At 67.5% G+C, this 808-nt stretch overlaps 1 protein-coding gene across 1 annotated transcript in view; it reads right to left on the bottom strand.

Moving 5' to 3' along the window:
* Positions 1-469: 469 nt before the first annotated feature.
* LOC104832919 (alanine aminotransferase 1-like) overlaps positions 470-808 on the bottom strand; it is a 4,705-nt gene continuing 4,366 nt past the window's right edge. Inside the window, exons 5-6 of the mRNA XM_010569327.1 lie at positions 727-731; positions 470-560 (exon numbers count right to left, since the gene is read on the bottom strand). Coding sequence (XP_010567629.1) covers positions 470-560; positions 727-731 — 96 coding nt within the window. The remainder of the gene's footprint in view (positions 561-726; positions 732-808) is intronic.

The following is an 808-nucleotide window of genomic DNA, read 5'->3' as shown; positions in this document are numbered from 1 at the left end:
CCCCCCCCCCCTCCCTTTGCCCCCCCCCAACCCCACCGAGACCCCCAAGGGACCCGTGTCACGAGTGCAGGGGGGGTCTCAGCCCAACTGGGTTGGGTGCTGATGGGGTGGAGGGGGGGGCACCCATGGGTGCCCGGTCGTAGACGATGCACAGGTCAACCCGGGTGGTCACTACCCTTTTATTAGTGGGGTTTCCGAGGGGAGAGCCAGCCCTGCCCGCTGTCCCTGTGTCATCCCCCCCCCAGGCGACACAGGGACAGCAGGGGGTGCCCAGCCCCGGGACACGGGGTGCCCTCGTGTGTGTCCCCCCCAAAAAAAAGGCACAAAGAGGTTGAAGGCACTTGAAGACCACTGAGACCAGCCAGGGCAGGGTCCCAGCCCGCGGCACCCGGGGCCCAGCGGGGAGTGTGGGGTTACTGGTGCTGGTGGGGGGGTGCCGGGGTCTGGAGGGGGGGGGGTGACGCCGGCATTAGGAGTACTCCTTGACGAACTTGGCATAGAAGCTGCTGAGCTTCTCCAGCAGGACCTGCAGCTTCTCGGTGGGTGGCAAGATGGTCATCCTGGGGGACGGGGGGGCGCTGGTACCAGGGCTGGGTGGGGGGACACCCCCACAGCATCCCTCTGAACCCCCTACCCCCATCTCTGCCCCTCACCACCCTACACCCAACCCATTGGGCACCCAAGTCCCCCCCTTCTCCCCGTACCCTCCCCAGACCTTGCACCCACCTCCCCTACCACCCCCCAAGTGGGGACAGGGGTCTCGGGGTGGAGATCCAGCCCCATGGTGGGACCCCAACCCTTCCTCCAC

The sequence above is a fragment of the Haliaeetus leucocephalus genome, unplaced genomic scaffold, assembly GCF_000737465.1.
Source record: "Haliaeetus leucocephalus isolate CR32 unplaced genomic scaffold, Haliaeetus_leucocephalus-4.0 Scaffold271, whole genome shotgun sequence".
NCBI classification, from domain to species: Eukaryota; Metazoa; Chordata; class Aves; order Accipitriformes; family Accipitridae; genus Haliaeetus; species Haliaeetus leucocephalus.
This window is presented reverse-complemented; position numbering and strand designations above follow the sequence as displayed.